General features: G+C 37.4%; 2 protein-coding genes across 3 annotated transcripts in view; both read left to right on the top strand.

The window, feature by feature from the left end:
* The window catches only part of ptprr (protein tyrosine phosphatase receptor type R), a 41258-nt gene extending 29896 nt beyond the window's left edge, over positions 1–11362 (top strand). Inside the window, exons 9-16 of the mRNA XM_042403277.1 lie at positions 1435–1624; positions 3033–3117; positions 6495–6574; positions 7707–7844; positions 8826–8936; positions 9046–9203; positions 9289–9402; positions 10436–11362. Of these exons, the coding sequence (XP_042259211.1) occupies positions 1435–1624; positions 3033–3117; positions 6495–6574; positions 7707–7844; positions 8826–8936; positions 9046–9203; positions 9289–9402; positions 10436–10529 (970 nt within the window). The 3' untranslated portion in view covers positions 10530–11362. The remainder of the gene's footprint in view (positions 1–1434; positions 1625–3032; positions 3118–6494; positions 6575–7706; positions 7845–8825; positions 8937–9045; positions 9204–9288; positions 9403–10435) is intronic.
* Positions 11363–19982: 8620 nt separating this feature from the next.
* Positions 19983–23935, top strand: part of ptprb (protein tyrosine phosphatase receptor type b) — a 44529-nt gene continuing 40576 nt past the window's right edge. For both annotated transcript variants that reach the window (XM_042403265.1, XM_042403264.1), the window contains exon 1: positions 19983–20348. In XM_042403265.1, coding sequence (XP_042259199.1) covers positions 20283–20348 — 66 coding nt within the window. In that variant the 5' untranslated portion in view covers positions 19983–20282. The remainder of the gene's footprint in view (positions 20349–23935) is intronic.

Below are 23935 nucleotides of genomic sequence, written 5' to 3'. Positions count from 1 at the left end.
TTAAAGCACTTTTCTAGTCTACCAACCACTAACAGCGCTTTACAACACATGCCAATATTCACCCATTCACACACAACCTGCTCATCAGGAGCGACATAACACTTTTTATCCGATGTGCTTTACAAATGTTTCTAATCTCACACTCACACACCAATGGCACACCCATTGGGAGAGATTTAGGGTTCAGTATCTCACCATGGATTACTTGCATGCTTCAACATGCAAACAGGAATCGAACCACTGACCTTCTGATTAATGGACGACCCGCTCTACATCCTGAGCCACAGCCTCCCTGAAGAAGCTAGCTATGAAGATAGCTGCTGTGGTTTGGGTTATTTGTCACTTTGTATGTCACTTTGGTGGAAAAAGTGGGGAAGTTTAACTAAATTTAATCAAAGTCAAAGTTTAGTAAAAGAGTCAAAACAAGCTGTTGGAACGTTTCACATTCAGGTCAAAAGTTGGAGACTTAAAATCTGTTTAAACCAAACAACGCAAGCAAATGAATCAACTCTGAATATTGTTGGGTAAGGAAACACTGGCCTCATTATTCAGAATCAGCGGACTTGGTTTCTGTGCAGCTGCTATTTAAGAGCTCTTCAAAACTTGGCCAAAGTTAATTTCCTAAGTCCTAAGTCTCCCTCTTAAACAGTTTCATAACTGAAAAGAAAACATCTTTATCTGCACCTTGGCTCAGTGTTGAGCACTTTAGCCTTTATCTACTGCTCTTAACTCTTCCGCTGACTTACACATTCGAACCTCGGAGGCCATTTTGTTCTGGTTACATCAGCGTTCAGAGCGAGGGCGTTAAAGTGCGGAGAACACTATGTTTCTCAAGGTAAGAAAAGGAAGGAAGATTTCAGGCTCAGAGTGAGAACAGGATGTTTTTCTTGGTGTCTGTGTCTCTTGTGTGTGTGTGTGTGTGTGTGTGTGTGTTCTCCACTCTGGATGGCAGCCAATAGGCAATCAGACGAATAGGAAGTAACAGCATCCTGGAGAGGAAGCCGGCCAACACGTAGCTAGACGAAGAGAGTCCACCAACACACACCCATCAAAGCACACCTTGTCTTTCTTCTGCTTCTTCTTCTCCTCTGACACCTCACTGTGCAAAGAATTCATCCTCTTTTACACTAAAAGCCTTTAAAGTCCAACTGAAATGTGTCTCCTACAGCAACAAATCTGCTCTGCAAATCTCTTGTCCTGTGCTCTTGTCCAGAAACCAGAAGGGAGAAATTTCCATTTAAAATTCTTTGATTTTATGGTGTTTTTTTTCATTTATTCAATTAAATACCCTCCCATCATCCACTTAAGTAGCTGGAGACCTTATTTCCAAAAAGCAAATCAAATGTTGCTTAAAGTGATAATTTGTTGTTGTATCACAAGCAGAGCAGAAGATTAAGATGTTTAATGACTGTCTGACTCTCTTTTCCTCTGCAGACGAGGGTCTAATGTCTCTCTGGTGTTGGACATGTCAGCTCTGGGGTCTGTGGAGCCTCTCAGCGTTGCCGTGGTAACCCCGAGGGAAGCAGCAGCCAGGGAGTACTTGCTGTCCGCCGGTCGGCCACTCACACGGCAGCAGCTCCGTGACATCATCAACAACACACATAAGCTGCACGCCGAGTTCGCCGTAAGTAATGAGACACACAGTTTTTTTTTATGAGTAAAATAACTTCACATTTCAGTTTTTGATTTAAAAGTTGAGGCAAAGTCAACTGCTTTGGTGACAATTTATCATGTAACCATAAGGTCACAGGTTCAAATCTGTCCCACCAGGCACTAGAATACATTTGTAGCAAGCATCAGTTGCTCAAAGTCTGTTTCTGTCTCATCCAGCCCTACAGGTTTCAATTAGATATCAGTGATAATACTTGTTAACTAATAGAGTTTTGAAGTTGGAGGAGCTACTGCAGTCGCCAATAGTTCAGGAAGTAAAAATCACATTAATTTTTCCCAGACAAAGTTTCAGGATCAACATGAAACTCTTCTGGTAAAATCATCAGTACAAAAGATGAACAACTGTGTTAGAAAATATCTGGTTGTTTGATTGAAAAAAAAAAAAGCTTGTGGACATAAAAACCTTGCAGGGGAAGTTGACTACCACTCCCAAGCTGCATTTAGGCAAGAAACATCCAATCACTGAACTTTAAATTCTGTTCATAAGGAAGTTAGAGATTACCATGTAATTTCAGGGTCAATTTTGGTTGCATTCAGCAAATATGTCGCCATATTTTGTTTACAACAAAGAGTTTTAAGTTCACACCTCTGACTGGCTTCTTCTCTATAGCAACAGTGGCTGAGGCTCATGGGTATTGTAGTATTTCTAGTCATCCACCAGACCGACACTGGTGAGGAAGTACACAGATCCTTTACTTAATTAAAAGTACCAATACAGCAATGTAAGAGTCCTGCATGAAAAACCCTACTACACTGAAAGTACATGAGCTTGATGTAGTTAAAGTATTGCGGTAAAACTATCAGTTTGGTCAAAAGCCAAAAAGGTTGGAAACCACTGGTTTCATCTTTAACAATGTGTTGTATTTTAAAAGCTTGTTATATTATCCATTGTGTCAAATCTTCATCTGAAAAGTAACTAAAGCTGTCAAATAAATGTAGTGGAGTAGAAAGTACAATATTTCCCTCTGAAATGTAGTGGAGTGGAAGTATAAAGTAGTATCACATGGAAATACTCATGTAAAGTACAAGTGTCTCAAAATTGTATTTAAGTACAGTACTTAAGTAAATGTACTTAGTTACTTTCCACCACTGCAAACTGATGGATAAAACAGAATTTCTCAGAGTTATTGTTGAAATAACTGCTGATCATAACATAAACCTATAGGATCGTTACACTATCCAGCAGAGTCCTGAGTTCCTGTGTGCAGTAAAATCGAGGATATTGTTTCATGAAAATTTTCTATTGGTGAGGGCATCACTTAACAGTATAAAATAAATACAGTATATATGTTCGTGATGTTCGTCCAGGAGAAAAAAAAGCACATTTCTAACATTTAATGTTGTCTTTTCTCCCATCTCAGGAAATACCCATGAATTTCACTGATCCCAAGGAGCTGGATATCCCAAACCACGGACCCAAAAACAGATACAAGACCATACTGCCCAGTGAGTACTCACTGTTGCTAAGAGAGGCCAACAGTTCCAAAACAACTCTTGTGTCATCAGCATCAACACACACACACACACACACACACACACACATTTACTTAGGTCACTTTCGGGGACATTACATAGACTTTCTTTCATTTCCTGGAGGCTTACCCAAACCCTTACCCAATTTAGTTGAAACCACATCCGCTTCCGTATGATGAAAGCCTTGATGGAACGAGGGAAGCCTCAACGGCTGCGTTCCAATGGAAACTGCGCTCACACACAAATGCATAGTATTGGATTCATTTTTCCTTTTTTAAGTTATTGCCATCACATCAGGATACAGTAGAGTAGAAAACTTTATTGTATATACAAGTGGCAATTTTTAATGGGAATCTTTCTTCAGGCTTCTCTGTCCAGCTTGTACTCAGTCAGTCAGGTTGCAGAGTCCCAGCACAGCCCTGGGGGATGGCACATGCCCGAAAATGTTTGGTAGGAGTCTGCATTTCTAAAATGTTGAGGTTTTGGTAGACCTTTTCTTGTGCAGCAGAATCAGAATCCTGAAAATACAAAACATGCAAAATGTTCTGAGAAAATATAGCAAAATAATGATGGTGATCTGAGAAGAATAACAAGTCAATGACCATAACATTAACTTGGAATGACTTAAAAATAGATTTCATAACAACTTGGCATAATGCAATAGGATTTTGTGACAGCACATCCTTAAACAGTAATCATGGACTTGGACAAGTGAACAATCAATGTATTGCATGTATCATATTAAAATGTTGATCAATGAAAGATTGGAGATCTTTAGTGGGGGCATACCCTTTATGGAAACAGCAGATGTGGAGATAGTCATCTATTCCTATATTAGGTACAAGATGGGTGTATAATTTATGTGAACAGTTTAAACCCCCCAGTCAGTCTCTATCAAAAAACAATGACTCTGACAGCATTGGTGGTAAGATTGACACATACAGAATTACGTTCCTTCAGTTGGTGTCATGCCAATAAGTTAACATTACTAAAGGTCTTTCAATTGACTGCATTCAACAGTTAGGAAATAACATGCTAGCTAGCTAATTCTTGTGGTCTGATAAAGAGTAAAGTCATCAAAGTCAGTGCCTCGTGTTGTTGTTTTACAAGCTACACATACGGCCTCTATACGTGACTCTAATTGTTAACTCATAGTCTTTCAGAATTAACGTTTCCCATTAATAAACACCAGACACCCACTTAACATACACTTAGGAAATAGCACGCTAGCTAGCTAATTCTTCTTGTCTCATTTGTGGCCTGATAAACGTTACATTCATCCGCAAGACCTGCATGAGCGTGGTTTGCATGGGAATGCAGTCGTCAAGGCTTTCATCATATGGAAGTGGGCATGGTTTCATCTAAACTGGGTTAGAAAAACGATCGACGTAACCCAATTGGGGACACGGCGTTTGTCCCCAATTGGACAAGCCGTCCTCAGTTAACTGGTAGTTAGTCTGAAATATATCCCCGAAAATAGGCTTGGACACACACACACACACACACACACACACACACACACACACACACACACTTGAACAATACATTTTTTTTTCTCAGAGCACAGTTTGTTCTCACACAGCCAGCCAAACACTGAGCCTGATTAAGACATTATATAACACGCACACGCATAAACACACACACACACACACATATACATGTTTTGGAGAGGGGGGCGGGGTTATCAATACAACAGTTGAGTGGGGGTGTTCCTTCCTTCCTTCCGGCCAATCAAGAGAAAGGAATGCTCACCTACAGTTGCTGTCAGTCAAACTCCATCCTGTGTTCTCTATTCGGTGTTGTCTTTCCTGAAGTGTTCAAGACTGCAGTCAAGACAATGACACGACGAAGTGCTGTACGAGTCAAAGCCAAGTGTAAAATGCCTTCAGATGGTGCGACAATAACTATTGTGTAGGTTTAGTGTATGTCAAACTGTGCAAGATGGGTTTAATAAAATCTTAGTGTTAGCAAAGTATGTCTGTGAACATATGTACACTGCATGGTGTTCGAGAGTGTACAAGGTAAACATGGTAAAAGTAAACCATAACGTGAACTGGGCTTATGCCTCAAATCTTAATCTCATTTTAAATGTCATTGTAACCGAAAGCATTTTGCGTTTATGTTGATATTGGCAGGCTGAGTTTAACAGGGGTTTGAGACAAAGTCCAAAAGGGAGTACAAAACAAGTCTATAATGGTCTTGAGACCCAGGCAAAAAGAGGATCAAGACTGAGACTAAAAGCAGGTCAGGATCAGTTTAAAACTGAGCCTGAAATGGCCATGAGACCAAATCAAGATTGAGTTTCAAAGGGACTTGAAAACAAGTCTAAAACGAAGTAGAAACTAAGTGAAAAGGGAAGTAGAGACCAAGTCTAAAAGGAGCCGGAGACCAAGTCAAAGACTTATTGTAAGAGGGGATCAAGACTGAAACTAAAAGCATGTCGATTACAAACTGAGCCTTAGGGCGTTTTCACACCTGCCTTGTTTAGTTTGGTTGAATCAAACCCTGGAGCATTAACCCCCTTGCTGCGGTCCATTTGGGCCGGTGTGAAAATGGCAATCGCACTTAGGTGCAGACCAAAACAACAGGACTGAGACCTTGTTGAAGAGGCGGTCTCAGTCCAGTTACAAACGTGATCTGACCCAACTGCAGGAAGCATTGTGCATTTTTTTAAATTAAACCAGGTCCCGCGGCCAGGTACACTGTGCATTATGTGTATGTGCTCAATATTTGTTTCCTTCTCCTCATCAAGTCTAAAATAGAGTATAAAACAAGTCTAAAAGGAGCATGATGAGTTTAAAACTGAGCCTAAAATGGCCATGAAAACAAGTCAAGAATGAGTTGTAAAGGAGCTTGAAACAAAGTCTAAAAGGGGCATGAGACCAAGTTGAAGCCCCAGTCTAAAAGAGGATCAAGACTAAGACTAAAAGCGGGTCAGAATCAGTTTAAAACTAAGCCTTAAATAGCCATGAGACCAAGTCAAGATTAAGTTTGAAAGGGGCTTGAAAGCATTTCCAAAGTGGATTCAAGACCTTGTCTAAAATAGGGTCAAGGTCAAAGTCGAGATCAAGTCAAAACTGAATTTAAAACGGACCCTCAAAGTCTAAAACAAGCTCCAGAACAAAACAAAGACTGAGTCTGAAATGGAAACACAACCAACCTAAGAAGATGAGGTGAAGATGAGGCTGTATAATGTGTTCAGCTTTTGTTACTTATGAACCACGAGGAGCTGGGCAGCAGAAATCCTTAGATCTAACTCCTTCTTTATTGTGTTTATCCTCTCTTTGTTTCCTCTCTTTTCCTTGCTCCCTCTCTTGTGTCCTTCCTCCTCTCCTTCCCTTGTCTCCTAGACCCTCATTCCAGAGTGATCCTGAAGTCAAAGAGCTGCAACGACCTGCTGAGTTCCTACATCAATGCCAACTATATACGGGTGGGTATTAACAGTAAACACTACCTTTTGACTAAGACAAGGAGACAATTATAAAGTCAGCAGTTATGTGTAGTGTGTTTCTGTCTTTGTACCAGTTTTCTTTGCAGGTTTGTTCACAGTTTAAAATATTTGAGATTCCTTGGACTTTTGACTCACTATGTCCAGATGAGGCTTTTCACTTGTATCTTTGTTTAATTTAAGCTAATTATGACAACATTTCTTTGTCAAATCTGTAGTCTGGGAGCAAACAATCGACACACTGACATTATCCCATCACATATCTGGAATGTCGAGAATTTTTTTTTGTTTTGGCTGGAGACCCCTCACGAAAATACATTTACACACACAAACACACACAGACACACACACACACAGTGAAAGTATACTCCTGCAGAAGATTGTAATGTCGCTCTCAGACTCTGATACAATAGACTTTCTTCCTGTCAGGAAACTCCACTGAAACTGTTTTAACTGTCAGACCATATGAGAAAACAGAAGCTGTGTTTAAATTCTTCATCCTACATACAATACATACCGTGTGCCACTTTTAGTACTGTCATGTATGTGCAGTGTAGGCAAGCACGTTCACCACACAAAAACCGGTGAGTATTAAGACAATATAGGCGGAAATATTAAGCATGAAGCTGATTGTAACTTTATGATCTAAGCTGTCCTGTAGAGATCAGGATGTTTTGTTCATCCAATCAAACGAGTCAAGGAACAGTTTCTAAGCACATTACCTTAAGTTCGCCTATTTAGCATTTATAATCAGTATATAACTGTTAATTTAACAGTTTATAACATACTATAATGTTTAAGTGTTTATTAATGTACAGTATTTATCAACAATTATAACTTCTCCTATGAAGACATATATTACTATTAATATTATTGATATTGAGCAAATACACAAAGTATGAAATCAGTACCTGTAGGGTTTAGTTCATGTGATCTGTCTGTATACATAAACACACATATAAATATCTGGAATAAATAATAAGATAAGGTGTATTACCTCACCTCATTTAGAAAAAGGAAATTAAAAAAACGGCATTACAAATGACAAAAAACAGTGTTCCTACTACCGTCCATTACGCTTCTGACACTGTCATGTGATTGGCTCCTGTCCCAGGGTTACCTAGGCGATGAGAAGGCGTACATCGCCACACAGGGTCCCATGGTGAACACGGTGAATGACTTCTGGCAGATGGCCTGGCAAGAAGAGGCGCCGGTCATTGTCATGATCACCAAACTGAAGGAGAAGAACGAGGTAATGTTGAAATGGCCAAGCTGTGAGATTTAAGTGCTGTAACTTCAGAAACAAAGACAAGAAGAAGTTAGAGAGCGATGGATGTTAGTGCGGAGGTGGAACTGTTTCAAAAACTACTATACTGAACAATCATGAATAAAGTTTTCATTGGAAGATTGCAGATTGTTGTAAGGTCAAACCAAGAAGATACACATAACTAGGTTTCCATCCAAATGTAGCACAAATTTTGCCTGAGTTTTCAGAAAATTGGCAAAAGAAAATTTGAATTGATGCGTGTGGCTATCCACGGCTCTTATATGAATATTAGGAGATGAACAGCTGGCGGTGCTAAATCTCCAGTTGGTGCCATTAAACCGTTGCAGAAGAAGACACAACAAGATGATGTCATTACAAGAGCAGCAGTCAAAGTTCAAACGATGGAAAACATGATGGAAATATGACATTTCTGTTTGTTTCATGTATTGATGTGAGGAAGGTTACAGTCTCCTCATCATCACTCCACACAGATCTGATGTTTTCAGCTCTTCAGTGACGTTTAAGTCACATGATTAATGTACGTCATGGTTTATTCACTCAGTCTGTTTACATTTGCACTTTGTCATATTTTGCTTTTATTGATACACCAACTTTCCAAGTTAGTCAAGTGTAAAAACATTTTACAGTCTTATGATTTTCGGCATTTTGACTCAGGTGTTTTTTAATGTGCAAATTGAAATTGCAAATAAAAACAGGTGGATGGAAACGCACCAGTGAGAAAACATGGATGTTGTGAAAACGATAATAAAATGTGGTTGTTTGCTGTTTTGCTGCTGATTCTGAAACCACAAATGTCTGAGCATCCTTGAATGCACCAACAGGGATCATTTTTAAAATGTAGAAACTGATGACATGATTTGGAAAAAGCAAGGCAGGAATGGAAAATGAAAACATGAAACATTTCTTACCCATAATTTCCCTGTTTCTATATCCTCGTCTCTGTAGAAGTGTGTTCTGTATTGGCCGGAGAAGAGAGGGATCTATGGGAAGGTCGAGGTTCTAGTCAACAGCATCCGAGAGTGTGAACACTACACCACTCGCAGCCTCACACTCAAGGTACAGACACCTCTAAACATTCCTATCTCTGTTAAACATTTGTCTGAAATGTCTTTTTGTTTAAACTTGGGGCTTGGAATTTAAAACATACATGTGCTTTTGTGTGAAGTGTGGGAATCAAACCCGTACACTGCAGCATTACTGGTACACATCATGGCCCGACCATAAAACCCCCGACTCAGCACTGCCACTGCTACAGCTGATGACTGACGTTGAGACGGACAGGCAGACGGCCGCCACCATGGGACCAGTTATAGTTCACTGCAGGTACGTACAGACAGAGAAACTGGCTTTTCTGCTACAACTAAAATATTGTTAAATAACTCCATTACCCATGCTCCTTTGCTTGCAGTGCTGGGATTGGCCGAACGGGCTGCTTCATTGCCACCACAATAGGTTGTCGGCAGCTGCAGTTGGAGGGAGTGGTGGACGTACTGGGCATCATCTGCCAGCTCAGAGCTGACAGGTAACACACACAAACATGTACTGCTTTACTTGCAAGAACATATATACCTTAACCCTAACTTAAAACAGCTGCAATCTATATTTTTATAATAACACTGTATGATCTGTCAGTGCGTAATGTGTTGGTCGTGGTTCGTAGTGATGAACCTACAGAAAATTATCAGTGACTCTGCAGCTCCTCTCGGCTTTACGGAGCTTTATAGTGAGTTTCAGCTCATTGTTTAGTTGTCCGGCTTAATGTTTCACTTTTCAAGAGAAAAGGCTTCCAGGATGACTATTCTTACCCTTGGACTAATAGTTTCTGTAGAATACTTTCCCAACCAGACTAGTATCATACCTTCCAGTTTCATATCTTCAGAAAGTATTTCTTTTACAAAATACAGGTGTGTATAGAATAGAAGGGGTTGTCTTTATGGTATTTTTCTCTCTGTTTTTTTTCTTGTCTCTATATGTTAATGAAATGACTTTAAAAAGCTGTGTGTAAGTGCAGTTGTTTTAATGTTTTAAAACATTTTCAACCTTCTTGGGAGGTTTTCAATTTGTGGCGTCTAGAGCAAGTTGTTGCCTGTTTGTGCATATGTACATCTTTACATTGACTTTGTATTTAATCACATGGTTTGTAAAATTAATTTTCCCCAAACGCTGAGATAAATTATCCAAAATCCTTAAATAAATGGTAAACCTTGTGGGGACCAGCTTTTTGTCCCTGGATGTCCCAACAATGTCTGTAAAAAAATAAAAAAATGTCATGTCCTGACAATGTATGCACAAACAGATTTTTTTCCTCCTGTCTTCACCTGTTGCATATATAATGTGTATGGGCAGTTAATGTTAATGTTAATTACATTGGCAGTGGTATAACTACCAATGCAACTGTGTACAGTCTCTTGATTTAAACAAATACAAATGGTTGTTTTGTGGTTTAAGATTCTGTTATCATCATCTGTTGTATGAAATGTGATATATAAATAAAGTTTTTTTAATTAATATTATTGTGACTAAAACCAATTTCATTTCTGTCTGTCCTTGTGCAGAGGTGGTATGATCCAGACGGGTGAGCAGTATGAGTTCGTCCATCACGCCTTGAGCCTATACGAGTCCCGCCTCTCTGCAGAAATCGTCCATTGAGCTTGCACCGCCACAGGAGGGGGTGGCTTTAACCTGGAAAATGTGTGAAGGTTGCGAGTCCTTAGCAGGTGTGATCTCTGAGATTTGGGAGTTCTCTGAGATTTGGGATTTCTGGAGGAGGTCTTTGAGTTTGATGGACAACCAATGAGGACTGTTGTGGGCGGAGCCTGTTGACGGAAAGAGAAAAGGTAAATTTCTGATAGTGGAATGTATCCATTCTTCTTGTCTGCGGTTTCTACTTCACATGTTGTTGGTGAGTGGTTCTTCAGAAGAACTCGAGAGACCCGCCCACTTCACTTCTCTTAACTAATTGACTGTTGGATTGCATCGTTTTTAACCAACCAGACTGTCCTATTACCTCTTTTCTGTCATGGAGACGTAGAAATAGTTTGAAGTGACTGACTGAATTTGATGGTACAGTACATTGTTAATTAACACTATTGTGTTTATGTGTCTTATAGGATTTTAAAATTATTTTGTAATGTGATGTTCTTATAAGAAAGGGTACTGGAAAATGACTGTTAGCTGGTTGCACCTTTGGTTTTGGATAGTAGCTTTTGGCTACTACACCACTGTTGAACCAACCCTTCCAGCCATGCCCCATTTGTGACCTCAGCACTCTGTCTGTAACTCAGTGATTCGGTAACATTGTGCTACCTACATAAACCTACATCTTATCCAGCAACAGTTTGTATCTTCAAAGGTATTTTCATGATCTCATCTACAGTACTGTGCAAAGGTTGTAGGCATTTAAAGTAAAGTGAAGATGCTTTCAAAAATAATGCCATGAATAGTTTTTATTCATCAATTAACTTGATACAAAGTTGAGTAGACAGAAGAAACCTAAATGAAATCAGTATTTGCTGTGAGCAGCTTTGCCTTTAAAACAGCAGCAGTTCTCCTCAGTTCACCTGCACACAGTTTTTCAGGTACTTGGCAGGTTGGTGGTTTCTGCATCTTGGAGAAGTTGCCACAGTTCTTCTGCTGCTTCTGTCTCTTCATGTTAATCCCAGACTGACTCCATGATGTTGAGATCAGAGACCATCTGTTGCAGGACTCCTTGTTCCTCTTGTCACTGAAGATAGTTCTTTAGGACTCTGGCTGGATGTTTGGGCTCGTTGTCCTGCTGCAGAATAAATTTGGGACGGTCAGACGCCTCCCCTGATGGTGTTGCATTATTCATAAGAATCTAAATATCTAAAGTGCCTAAAACATTTGCACAATACTGTATGTCTCAATGATTAGAAAGTCATTTTAAACTTTCAGACATACAAAAATGTTCATCTTGAGTAACCTCAAAAGTGAGCTTGCTAACTAGCCTGAAGCCTCATTTTGCAAACACATTCATAATTATATTTATATGATAAGGCTAGCCTCTTATACCTTAGCAAATGTGCTATTCAGTTCAACCGAACAGTGTTGGTTAGGTGAGCAAATACTATGGTAAACCAGCTAACCAAGTGATATTGTCTAAACATCCATTTCATTTACAATCAAGATTAAGCAGCGGTGATGAGTTGCACCTCTTTGATCAGAATGAGAAAATTTTAGCCCAGAGCAAAACCAACTTTTTAATCTTCATCTCCAGACTGTACCACTCCTCTCTTCTCATTTTCACTGGACATATGTTATCCGCAGTGATGTACAGAGGTCATAAATGGGGCTGTCTCCAGCCATACAACACAAGCTAAAAGCTAACAGACCAATGTCATGAAAAATAAGCTTCTGCTAAGCATAGAATTCCCAGGCAAGCTGTAGTGCAACTCCCCATAGAGGCTAATCCTAGCTTTAATAGTTCAGTGTTAATCCATATTCTTTATGTTCACTGAAGGCTAACCTATAAACTAATGCTATCACAAGCAAGCTATGCTAATGCAATACTTTGTTAAACCAGTTAAATTTAGTATTTCATTGTTAAACTGTGCTCATAGAATTACAAACATTTCTTTGTTACAATAATTATTTTTATAGTATTCAACAAATACAGCTTGTGTCTAAGTCTCGTGGGAACTGTTTTGAAATGCTAACGAAATAATTGTTTTATCTTAATCTTTATCTTAAATTGCAGAGGTGTTCAAATGTTTTCAATCCAGTGCAGTAGTAGAGACCCATTTATACTAGAATATGGACAGAAAACCCTTCTATCATGTTTAACTTTTTAGAAAGATCAATGAAAAAACATCAAAATATATTGAGAAATGGAGGCTAGTGAAACACAGGCTAGCCCAAACATGAGGTGGCACTTAGGCCTAAAATGTTTATTGCTGTTTGATCTATACTGAAAATGAATATCGTTAAAATATCTTGATCTTTTTAGTGAAAAACATGAGACTAATTTCTTTTGCAACAAATATTTAAAAAGTTTTGTGCTGCTTGGTCTCAGAGTTTATATTTAGTATAATAGCTAACCTCATTTATTGCATTGCATTGACAATTCCCCTGTTGTGTAATATGTTGCTTTATACCAAAAATGTGAAATAATTTAAGTCACAATGGTGCAGTCATCTCATCGATGTGCTGTTGTAAATTATGTTATCTAGTAAGTATGTTATTTTGGTGAATCAAACTAATAATAACTTTATTTTTATACTGTTTTTTATATGTTTTTGATGTGTTTAGTAGCTATCAGCCATTTGTCAACTCGTGTGAAAGCTAGCCATTTGGGGTATAAACCTCATTATCTCTAAATTGTCAAGTTTACAGGAGCTGGACAGAATTAACAACTGACTTTCAGTTTTTTTATCAGACACAGAAAATCAAACAAGCAGACACAACCCCAAACTTAACTCTTTAAGGCTCCATATCTGTGGAGCAATTTTTTAAAAAAAATTGCCTACAAACAACTTTGAGGAGGAGACAAAAGATAAGGAGAGCTGATCTTCTGAACAAAATGTATTGACAAATGTATTTTTTATGTCTTCTGAGAGGTTTTCAAGTTAATTTTCATTGACACTGCATTGAAAAATGTCAAAATAACAACAAAAAAACATTCCTTAGCCAAATCATCTGAGTGCCAGTGCATTAGAGACAAAATGTCAGTGAAATAACAAGGTTTAGTTTTTATATGTTCAATATTCCCATATTTCGGAGTAAAATGTGAAACAAGACCAAAAGTACTGAGGTGGTTTTGTCAGTTTCTTGGCCATTGACTAATTTTGGAGATCTGAGGTTTCTACAGTAATGCCAGTAATGAAGAACATACATACGCATCTAATCTGCTCTCTGTGTGAATGGGATAACAGTGTACAGTACATGTTAAAGTGCTATTAAACCTAATGTGGGCAGTAATATTTCAATCCAAGGACCACAAACATGGAGATCTTGCTGCTAAATCTGGGAGCGTTGGGACCGGACCGTCGTTGGACAATAAATGAGAGAAACTTTGAAGACTCTTCTTTTTCTATGTACCAAATTCTTTTTTATTTATTCCTGTACTTGTGATACAATCAAGAGACTTTGGACCTGCATCTCTTTGTCTACATGTCTAACATGCCTCCTGGGACCATCATCAACATACTTTTCACTTCAGTCAATTAATGAAAACGATTCAAAACTCTAAATAATGAATAATCTGGCGAATTACTATGTGTTATAGATTATGAATTCTTCATGATTCCCTCTTTGATCTGACTGAAGTGAAAGAGAGTTGAGCCCAGCCTCTATGCCCACTGCAGCAGCGGGTACAACAACACACACTGCCTCTGACATAGTATTGTGTCTGTAGAGTAGGTGGTGGTTCATGTCCTGTATTTTATTGTTGTTGACTGTTGATGGAGCTTAAAGGGACACTAGACATTTTCAATTTACAGACAGTAAATTCCTGTCATCACATTGTAGAGAAAATATATCTGTTTTTGCAGTTTGACTCCTTTTTTGTATCTTTGCTTATAGTTTAATACAGGAATTGAAGTTTACTTCTCTTTTATTTTAGTGGGCACCACTTTATTTTACACATCCCATAGTTACCTACAATTTCCTAGAAAGAAACTTATGGTTTACTGAAAATGGAGATGATGTTTAATTAGTACACTTACAATTATTTAAATCCAAACTTTTCATTCCCAACCTTTAGTCAGGTCATAGTAGGTCAACTGAACATAACAAAAATGTGAAATTTGTCTATTGTCAAGAATGCATTTCACTATATATGGAGAATAATGTGTCCAATAATAAATTGATACTTACTTAATATTTACTTGGGTTTAAATGGAGCAGTTAAGAAAGGTCCCCTAAAAATAAACAACTGCTTGTCTTTACAACATTGCTACCTAAACTCAAAAACTTTGTCTCATATGTTCCTAAAATAAATACCAAATTACATGGTTATTTCCAGGAAACCTCCTAGGAAACTAATAGGAAACTACAAAGCCATCAAATTAAGTGTTACTTTTTTTGGTTTGTAAAGGCTTGATGTTCAGAAACTAAATACTGTAAATCCCTATGAGTTGTCTAAAGGATAGTCTGTTTGGTTTGTCACCACCTGATCATTGCCACCTGGATCAGGACTTTACATCGCAGTTCAGGATGCTACTATGTTAAACGCCACTAAACTAAACTAACGAAAACAAGATTGACAAATTATAAAATCACATTTGGCCTGAGAAAGTAAGAACATTACAGTTTACTCATACCATAACAATACAAGTATTGCTCACATTAATTAGCCTTAATGTTAGCCATTTTTATCTCATGGGAAGGTTGGTTCTTTTGCAAACAGTAGCCAGTGAAATAACTAGGTTCATTCAGGTAATAATGTTAGCGACATTATTAGAAACATTACATCAATTAAGCAAACTTTTACCACCATAATACTCTGCACATGATTATGAATACTTGTGTGAGATACAATACAAATTCTTCTTCTATGACCAGTTATGCTGAGTCAAAGCACAGTAACTGTGACAGAAGGTGAAAAAGTTTCAGGGTTTGTTATTACTTACGTATATTACTTTTAAAATATTTTAACTATTAGAAGTTCATTTTAAACCTTTCAGGGATGGCAGTAAACTCAAGTAACCTGAACTGTTAGCTTGCTAACTAACTATCCAACAAACTCATTTAGCATTCATGTTAATGTTTACAGACTAATACTAATTTCTAAGATGTTTGTGAATGTGCTATTAAACGAGTTAAACTGAATGGTGTTAGTAAAGTGAACAGATACCATGGTTAGCCTGCTAGCAAGCTGACATTTTCTTAACCGCCCATTTAATTTCTAATCAGTTAAAAGTGATGAGTTACAACATGCTAAATAGTCATATCTGCTATTAATAGCTACCTAATAGTTATAGGTGTTTAATACAAAAACTACCACATCAAAATTAAAAATGTTAGATTCCCTTTAACCTCCTGCTGTGTGGGCATTAAAGCTCAGCCAGAGTACACCTGATGCTAAATAATGTACGTACGGTACGTGGTTTTTTAATGTATTACTAATCAACTTGAATGTTGTAATAGTCCAGAACATTAGCCACTGAGTAGTTCTGTAACCTCTTTATCTACTCTATCTATATATTGTTACCTGTAATCTGTACATAAATACTGGACATAAAACCATCTGGAGCTCTGACTCATGCTGTCTGGGACAGATTGAAGCTGGGACCTGGGAATATTAGGTTTGCTGTTGGTTTAATGGATCAACACTGGTTTGGTGACGTTTCACAGGAGGTAGGAATGAAGTTTGGTTTATTGATTATTAAACTCCATTTATGAAACCAAGTTAACTTTGCTCAGTCCGTATTTCTTTGTCTTTACAAATCATTTTGGCAACATTCTAGCACACTGTAATGTCTTAACAGGTGTTTTGGATTAAAGATATTTTACTGTGAAGGAACAAAAGAATCTTGCACACTGTTTGTCACTTTACTCACTGTATTAAATTTTCTGTTAAAATCTTTCCATTCTTAGAGGGTCTACAGACTGAAACAATGTTAATTAAGTCAATGCAAGAAGAGCCGTTTCAAGCAAAGCAAAGCGGCACCAATTTTATTTAAATGATCTATGATGCTTCTTGTGATTTTTCTTTTTTCTTTTTTTATTTATACGTATACTGTTATGATGTCAGACATCTTTGTAAAACATGGTCAAAGTTCCAAAATTTGAGGTGAACTTATGTAGAAATGCTCTCTGAAAGTCAAAATCCAGGGCTTCAACCTGCTCTGAATACTTCCTTGGCGATGTTTTTTCTACCTTGCCTTACCTTGCTGACGTCAGCTTGTCACACATGCGCATAAACGGCCATCCGTACTGACTGTAGCTTTGGTTGCTAAGGTTGTTGCTAAGGTTTTTCTATGTGTTGTTTGCGTTGTCCACTCTTATATTCTGGATCTCATTTCGGCTCAAACATGTATGGATGTATTTTCAAAGTTGTCATTTGGAGTAAAGGACAAAAAGAAGTGAAATCCTGCTACTATAGTTTGTTTACTCCAGAGCCGGAGGAAGCTTCCTGAAGCTGACCAATCAGAACAGAGTGGGCTCATCGGGAGGCGGGCCTTAAAGAGACAGGAGCTAAAACGGCCTGTTTCAGACAGAGGCTGAACTGAGGGGCTGCATAAAGGACCAGTAGAAGATAAATAAGGAGTTTTTAACTGTAAATCATGCAAAGATATTCCAGTAGAGCCCCAGAATATAAATATAGATCTGGAAATGCGCATGATATGTCCCCTATAAAACAGCTGTAAAAAAAAAAAAAAAAAAAAAAATAGAAATAACCACATTTGCAATCCCATTAACATCCCCACTCTCATAACCCCAAGCCTAGAGAAATCTCCAAGGCTCTTTAGAGTGGTGATGATAAAGTATAAAAACACAGCTAAAATACAAAATGAGAAATGAAGATGATGAAAAGCTAATAATAAAAGAGATCAAGACATACACGACAAAGTGTAATAATGGGTTCACCATATACCAATCTCAGAACCCATCGGCTATCTGTCTAACGACGATTTAGCCTCTGGGGGTGATGGCCAATATTTCGGGGGTTCCGGTGTAGCCAGCAGATATCTGGATAACGGATATAAGGTCCAAGACTTCTTCTTCCATGCTAGCCAGTTTATTCAAAATACCGTTTCCCAGGTTTCACATTATTACCTGTAATTTTTTAAACCTTTATGTTATGTCTATATCAGACATGCCTAATAATAATTGTGGGAGTTGATGGCACGATGGCAATTGAATATAATACAGCAGGGCGACAAGACGCCTTAATGACAACATATAATCACTCAGCACTTTATTAGAAACACCTGTGCAATCTAATGCAATCCAATACAACAGCTTTTTATATATTGAAAAAATCTTCCTAATACCCCCCATGTATGTTAATGGGGTGGAAAAAATACCCACCCATTGTGACCTCAATAATAAACATAAAGTAGAATTATCACCTTTATGACAATGTCAACAAAAACTGAAAATGTATAAGCTTCGTAAAAGTAGAATTTATGGCAGAGCTGTTGTATTGGATTGCTTTAGATTGCACAGGTGTTCCTAATAAAGTTCTTGATGAGTGTATATTCCTAGAAACCCTCTTTGTCACATGTTGAGAGAGTGAAACAGTCTGACGGAGAGACGAGGGGAGCAGGAAGGAAGGAAAGAGGTGGGGATGACTAAAAGTAGCGCCTACCAACTGAAACAAAAGCAGTTTGGCCTTTAACATGTAATGCTACATAATAGAAAAGTCAACCTCTGTGGGTTGTCAGTACAACAGATTTACCAGTAATAGACTTTTGATTATGAGAAAAATACTTTATAGCTTTAAAAAAAAAGAAAAAGATCAATCATAATTATGAGATATTGGTTACTTTTAATTACTGAGGCTGTTTTTAGAAACTAACAAGAGCACTAAAAGACTGAAAATCTAGAGATGACAAGAATTAAGTTTTGACATGGAGACAATAAAAAATAAATAAATAAATAAAAACTTATTAGCAACCTCGGCTGCTCTGGGCTACCACACTCTTCTTAAACTTTTCCAAGCTCTAATCCTTTTTCCCTTTGTTAAATGTTCTGTCATCTCTTAATATATGTAAAATATACATTTAAAAAACAAGCATTTCTAAGTATGTTTATATCAAAGTCTCTCTTTTATCTAACTGTAAAACAACTTTTGATGACTCATCCTGCATTCAGGTGGGGGAAAACATTAATTCAGAGGTTTTCCAAGTGTGAGGATATGATATCACTTAGGGTTAAGGGGACAGGTACTTACCAGTGGAAGTTACTTTTAGTAGTTTGGCCTGCTGATTTTACCTGCTCACCTACACAATCAGCAGTTGCTGCAGCAGTGGACATGAATCACAGCTCATAGAGGCAATTTTTAAATCCTTTAACTCTTAGCCCATTTACAGCAATTTGCGTTAAAACTCACAACCCAGTCAAATCTGAACACACATTCAGTGTGATGTATACTTTCTGTGGATATCATAATCTCTAATGTCCATTGTGTATAAACATCCATAAATCCACTTTGAAATCCTAGAAAAAGCTTCTTATAACAGTAAAACTTGCCTGAGAATCATCACGTTTTTAGGTTTTCTTCAGTATCAAAGTAATCAATAGTTTGTCTGTACATCCATGGGTACATTGCAAACAGTAACTGATAATATCTAATTTGTCATACTTTTAATGGTGTTGATTATCAAAATGTCCTCCAAAGTATCAAGGGAATGGGTGTTTTTTTTGTTTGTTTGTTTGTTTGTTTGTTTTTTTTAAGAATAATAGTTTCAAAAAATAAATTTAAGCACCAGAAAAAACAAAACGGGTAATGAGAAAAAATTGAATAATTGAGTGGTGATTAGGAGAAAATGTGTTTATCTTGAGATTACAAGATAATTAACCAATGATCATGTCAGTAAATTATTCATAGAAATAACAGCACAAAAAATAAGCAAGCACCACAAAAACAAAATAACAAAATCTTTGCAAACCACATTCCTCTTGTTTTATTTAAGACCCAATAAGACATAATTGTAAAGATTAATTTGAAAACTATATGACTAATATTGCAAACCAGAAACCAAAAGCAAAGCAGGGATGCATGTGGAGCCAAAACTAAATTTACACCTGAGAAGCAGTAATGAAGCCTCATCAAAAGACGACAAGAGAAAAGACACAGAAAGTCCGCAATGATCCCGTCTCAGTGGGAATAAATCAAACATTTGTCTCTATTTATAACATCTACCTCTGCTGTTAGTGCAGCTAGGTGTGCTGCTATTGTAGTGCAGGACTATTTATAGCCGTCATCCAGTCAGGAGTTTGTAGTTGTGCCTTTGCAGTGAGTCACAGAGCTGTTGGCTTGATTGAGGAAGTCCGTTAGTGACTCCCAACCTCGACACTATAGAGTCTGACTGAGAGACAGACAGGCAGAAAGACAGACAGACAGACAGGCAGGAAGGGAGACGGGGAGGGAGTCCGGAGAAAAGGGAGGAAAGACTGAGTTTAGATCTGAGAGGTTTGAGATTAGGATGGACAGAAGACAAAGAAGAGACGACGGACAAAAGAATAAATATTAAGAAAAACTGAAAACTTTTTTTTTTGTAGTTTTAAGGAAAAAAGGATATTTAACTAGTTGTTTTCCAGCTGTTTTCTTTTCCAACAGAAGGATACTATTTCCTTTGACGACCACAGCGACAGCAGAGAAGGATATTTTCCGAAATCTAACTATAAGATAGTGAATATAAACGCACATCTTCTACCTCAGCCTCAGGATTATGGTGGTGTTTGCTCGGTCTGAGGATCTGAAGGAGGATAAAAATGCTGAAATGTAAAGTTCACAGTTATCTTTGGTGCCTGTGGTTCACCTCACTGCTGCTGCTCCAGGTGAGTCTGATCCCATATATGTTTATGATCCATGTGGAAAATCAATCAATTAATGTCTATTTTTGTGCAATAATTGGTGAGAAAACATGTTATTTGAGAGTTTATAAGATTCACTTTTACATTTTACTTGAACATTAAGACACCAAAACTAGTAACGTGAGGTTTTGTTTCATGTGATGCACAACACTGCAACACAGTTCATTGCACTGAACATTCTGATTATTACATTTAGACCATTTTATATGCGATTTGCATGTTTGTTATATGGAGATGTATATATCAATATTGGAAAAAAATAATCCATATTAGTATCGTCATTGATTTAAACCATATCACCCAACCTGAATGTGCATTTGATCTGTGGTGGAAAAGGTATTCAATTTTCTTTGTTTGGGTCTTAAAAAGCATTAAATCAGTAAATGAAAATATTTCTCAAATCTTTGTTATTATAACAAGAAACTCAAATCTCAATATCAAAACAAAGCCAGTGTTTTCCTTAAGAAGTGAACAATAACATTCGGAATTGAATATTACATTTTTAATGTTTATATGATGTAAAACATGATGAAAATATAAACAAGACATTTTTTCTCCATTGATTTTGTTTTGTTATGATTTTTGCTCATAAGAGACTTTGTATATATGGCAACAAAATGTCTAATTGTTTCTTGATTAATAAGAAAGATCAAGATGTTACATAAATTGCTGCCACTATAAGTGCAGAAACAGATGAGCTCATCTAGTCGTCATTTAAGGGCTTAAACACTCAATATTGTTTCTGTTAAGCACATATAGGAAGTAGGTTATTAGTAAGTGGACTGTTTGGTTAACCGAGGCGACACTGAAGATGTTGCATTATTTCTTATGAGGAAACTTTTTCATGTTGTTTCAGCCATCAGAGTTCCTGAGATCTTGTTCTCTATGTAAACAGGGATGAAGTTTTTCTATAAAGGAAGCTTGTCTTACAAAAATGATGACACCTCGTAGTTATGATTAAACCTCAGCATTCACCAGAGATACTGTGAGAATTATTCTTTCTAATGTAGGAGCTGTTATCCCAAACAATTAAATATGCAGTATATAAAACTATTATGTGTTTTTTCTGAGCTGCAAAAAATTATCAATTAACCTATCTTTTTTTTTTTTTTTTTTAATTAATTGTTCACCCTGTAAAATGTTAGTGGTAAAAAATTCAATTCACAAGGTGACGTCTTCAAATGTTTTGTTCTGTCCAACCAACAGTTTAAAACATGCGTGAAAAGCTGCAAACAGAGATCTTTGCTTGAAAATGACTAATGAATGACTAATCAATTATCAAAAATGATTGCTGATTAATTTCTTTGTCTAACATCTAATTGATTAATCAACTGTAGTTTCAGCATGAGTGATTCTGTAGGATTTGTAACATTTGTGACACCTGCTAGTGGTACTAGCCAGACAGCTGTGCATGTTGCTTAAAACTTTTAAAAAATATATATTTTTTATTGTCTTTGAACTTTGACTGTGTGTGATGTCAAACTGTTGATAGTACTGTCAATCCCACTGAGAATCAACACTGCTGCGGTGGTGGGGACGTGTTGTTTGAGGTACCAGTGAGACAATGAAATACAATCGATGAAGACCAGTTAGAGCTACAGATTAATGTGTTTAAAGGTTTATCATTTATTTATTTCATTGTTTATTTAGCAGGTACAATGCACAATACATATATTGCACCAGATATCGCTAAAAGCTCATTTTTATCTGTAGTCGCTGGGCGGAGGCCACTAGTGACGCGCAGGTTACGAAGATAAAAGATCGGTTATAATAAATCATGAATTTATTCTGTAAAAAAAAAAAGTAAAAAATAGAAAAAATATACTGTACAAAAACAAGAACTAAGAAAACTAAGAATCAAACAAAAAATAACAACTACCCCAACTACTGCTGCGTTTTTTTTGCCGAGCATTGGGCGGTGACACCCCCACTGCGCAAACACACTGCCGCCATTCAAATGAATGGGAGGGCTGCGTTTTTCACGCAGAGCTGACGTTGGTCTGAAGGCCCCCTTGGCGTTCGCCCAGCAAATCGACCGATGCTGATTGCTGCTAAAATTCCGTCTCTTTTTACATTTCTATTTCTACATTGGCTCCCAGTCTTTGTGCTAAACTAGGCTAAACATGTCTGTACTGGACACACATATATGGTAGACTAGACTATTTCAAATTAGGATGAATGTAATCGTGTAATCGTTAAAAGCAGCTTGCAGGTTTCTTTATCTGTAAACGTCTGTCTCCGCTGGATCACTACTTCAGTATCCATGAACAACACTGATATTTATGCAGTTTCATTCGTCATTTCCTTCTCTTCCTGTCTGTCTATCTGTCTCTCTCCTCCCAGCAGCATTGTCGCCTCTGAACTCCCTGAACTCCTTTATCAGTGACAAATTATTTAATGTTTTTGTTCTAATTTCCTGTATTAAAGGTTATAGAGCTCAGAACAACCGGGGTCTGTCACCAACTGTATTATCACTTAAGTCACACAGGGTCAAAGGTCGGTTGAATGTTTGAACCCAAAACATCGATTAAAAGACACACTGCAGTTAGAGTTCTTTAAATAACCGCAGCTGATTAACTACCACAGCAGTCCATTTGATGCTTTCTTGGCACCAACAGAGAAGGTCCATTGTTTTTTGGTTTTAAGGATTTTAACTAAAAAATTAATCACACTTTTAATTTTTATATATTTTAAACAATACAAATTCAAACAATAAAATGTTTGCCTTGTTTGTAATCAATTTTTAAATCCAACAGTGTCTACTTTAACATATGTAAAGCAAAAAAAGAGGAACAGAGCAGAACAGGCAAACATTGATTATTCTGGTCAGACAATAGACATCTGTTAGTTCATCAAAATACCTTTAAAACTATAAGCTGCTGCAGATTTTGGGTTTGTGAAGGAGCTAGTGGAGATAATAAAAACAAGACCCAAGTTCAAAATAAAATGTTCTCTTGAAGGACGAGTTCACAGTTTTTCAAGTGTGTCTTAAACCAACAGTCAGGAGCCCAAATGAACATTAAAGCTGTTTTTCTTGCTGTAATCATTCCTCCTGTTCATACTGACCATTAGAAGATCCCTTCATAATGACCTTACAATGGAAGTGATGGGGGACAAAATCCACAGTCCTTCTGTGCAAAAATGTATTTCAAAGTTGATCTGAAGCTAATATGAAGCTTCAGCGTCCAAATGAGTCAAATCAAGTAGATATCTTTCAACGTTACAGTCTTTTTAGTGCCAAAGTCCCTCTTTTTGTTACTATACTTCCACCTGCAGCTCAACAGGGAAACACTGTCCGAGGAAACACAAAGAGGGAATTTGATGCTAAAAAGACTGTAAATGTGTCAGATATCCACTCAGACTGATGAAGCTGAATAGAAGCTTCACACAGACTTTTAAATGACTGTGTGGACACACTGTGGATTTTGGCCTCCATCACTTCCATTGAAAACACATTTGAAGGATCTTTTAATATCCAGTATGAACAGGAGGAATGATTACAGCGAGGAAAACCTCTTCCACTCTTCATATGGACACCTTTGAAGTTCCTC

The sequence above is a fragment of the Thunnus maccoyii genome, chromosome 23 (assembly GCF_910596095.1).
Source record: "Thunnus maccoyii chromosome 23, fThuMac1.1, whole genome shotgun sequence".
Classification (NCBI taxonomy): Eukaryota; Metazoa; Chordata; class Actinopteri; order Scombriformes; family Scombridae; genus Thunnus; species Thunnus maccoyii.
This window is presented reverse-complemented; position numbering and strand designations above follow the sequence as displayed.